This window comes from Terrapene carolina, unplaced genomic scaffold (assembly GCF_002925995.2).
Source record: "Terrapene carolina triunguis isolate 2854851 unplaced genomic scaffold, T_m_triunguis-2.0 Scaffold137, whole genome shotgun sequence".
Lineage (NCBI taxonomy): Eukaryota > Metazoa > Chordata > Testudines > Emydidae > Terrapene > Terrapene triunguis.
The window spans coordinates 2,042,377-2,044,298 of record NW_020664488.1 but is presented as its reverse complement, the minus strand read 5'-3'; the positions used below and the strand labels follow the sequence as shown (position 1 = coordinate 2,044,298).

General features: G+C 56.2%; 1 protein-coding gene across 1 annotated transcript in view; it reads left to right on the top strand.

The window, feature by feature from the left end:
- Positions 1-1,671: 1,671 nt before the first annotated feature.
- Positions 1,672-1,922, top strand: part of RBMX2 (RNA binding motif protein X-linked 2) — a 12,759-nt gene continuing 12,508 nt past the window's right edge. The window contains exon 1 of the mRNA XM_024197318.1: positions 1,672-1,744. Coding sequence (XP_024053086.1) covers positions 1,740-1,744 — 5 coding nt within the window. The 5' untranslated portion in view covers positions 1,672-1,739. The remainder of the gene's footprint in view (positions 1,745-1,922) is intronic.

Below are 1,922 nucleotides of genomic sequence, written 5' to 3'. Positions count from 1 at the left end.
AGTGACCAGAAAGAGGAAGCTAAAAGCAATGCCCTAAACAGTCCAATGCTGTTACAAGTCAGAGGCAGAAGCTGCATTGTCTATCTTTGCTGTTCTTTTCTCTCCTCTTTTGTATGTTTGTCATGTTTTTTCTTCTAGGAAATGGGATCAAACTTTAACAACATCAACAACCCCAGCCCATCTCTAACTAACTTCTTTTTTTCCCCAAAAAGGAGAGTAATTGTCATCTTCAAAACCCCTAAGAGACTGTCAAATAAGGGGGGCAGGGGATTCCTGCTAAAAACTCTCTCCAGCTATAGGGAAAAGGGATGGGGCTAAGGTATGCTGTTAAAATGAAAGCCTTACTTGATACTTTACATTTCAAATGCTTTAACTGTTTTTCCTTTTCTGGATCTTTAATAAAAGTTTACAAGGCTGTTTAATGGCATGTTTGCCCAGACACTAAGCAGGCTGATGTCTCTGTATACCAAACCCCAAACCGTGTTTAACACTGCTTAATGTTGGACAATGACAGATCATGTCAACATCTCTGACTCTCTGGGCCTATATATTCCATCTAAGGGGTTCTCAACCTTTCCTGATTACTGTACCCCTTTCAGGAGTCTGAAACCCGAGCCTTGCTGCCCAGAACTTGAAGCATGTAATTGAGCTTTGCGTGGAGCCTGGGACAATTGCCCTACTTGCCACCCCGTAACGCCAGCCCTCCACTTGCATCATCCCTAAACCCATCCTGCGACCCCCCTGGGAGTCACAACCCCCAGGCTGAGAACCACTGATCTAGATGAGTTGATGTACCCCCTAGAAAACCCTGTGTATCCCCAGGGGAATGCATATCCCTGGTTGAGAACCACTGATCTAAATTAATACAAGGGGGATGGGAAGAGAGTTTCTAGCTGGTCCCGGTCTTTATGATTGGAGGGGAGAGATCTCAGCTAGTTTGGGTTTCTGGTGGGAGGAGAGGGGATGGGGGAAGAGGTCTCACTATGCTGGTTTCTCTGGTGGGAGGGAAGGAGAGGGGAGGGGGAAGGTTGGTCATGGCAATGCAAAGGGGGGAACCCATGCCTCTCAGCCCCTCCCCCCTTTAGGAAAATTCTAGTTGTGCCCCTGTGGCTGGGCACCCAGTACTCACAGGGCTGTGTAGGAGTGAGAGTGAACCAGGGGTACCACTGCCTCCCCACTTCCCACAGGCACCCAGCACCCACCTCCAGCACAATCTCCTCTGCCTCCCCCAGGAACAGCCCCCCGAGCCGCCTGCTTCCCAGCCAGACACCCACCATCCCCCCACACCCTCTCGATACCCAGCCCCCGCAATCCGCTCGCACCCCTCCAGGGGCACAGTCCTGTGGGCCGCGTGGCGCAGGCTTCGGACAGCCATGGGACATGGCCCAGCGGGACGCGCTGCCCACAGGCGCTGCGGCGCTCAGCCCTTGTCGGCGCCATGATCTCTGGTCGGCGATGACTGGCCCTGGGCGGCCCCTGGGAACGCAGCGCTCCAAACGCGCTGAGGAGCCTGGCCAGGCCCTCGGCCCGGGAAGAAGCCGGCGGAAAACCGCTCGGGGTCAACCGCCCCCTTTTCGCTCCCCTCCCCCACCCAGCAAGCGGCGACAAACAAGGGACCGCGCAGCTCGGCCCAGGGGCGGGGCTTACCGCGGGGACTCGGGTGCGCGCTGTCTCACATCCCGGGCGGGCTCCCCGAGAAGTGCGCGTGCGCGAGAGTTCGGGGCCTTGTAGTTGCCACGATGAAGTAGGTTTGGGGGGCCCGTTCTCCCGGTGGGGCCGCTTGTGGGGGCTACATGGGGGTACACGGGAGCTGTTTGTGGGCGCTGCATGGGGGTGGGAGGCAGCGTAGAGTGTGCAGGGCGGCTGTTTGTGGGAGGCTGCATGGGGATATGTGGGGGCAGGGAGCTGCATAGGGGATACGG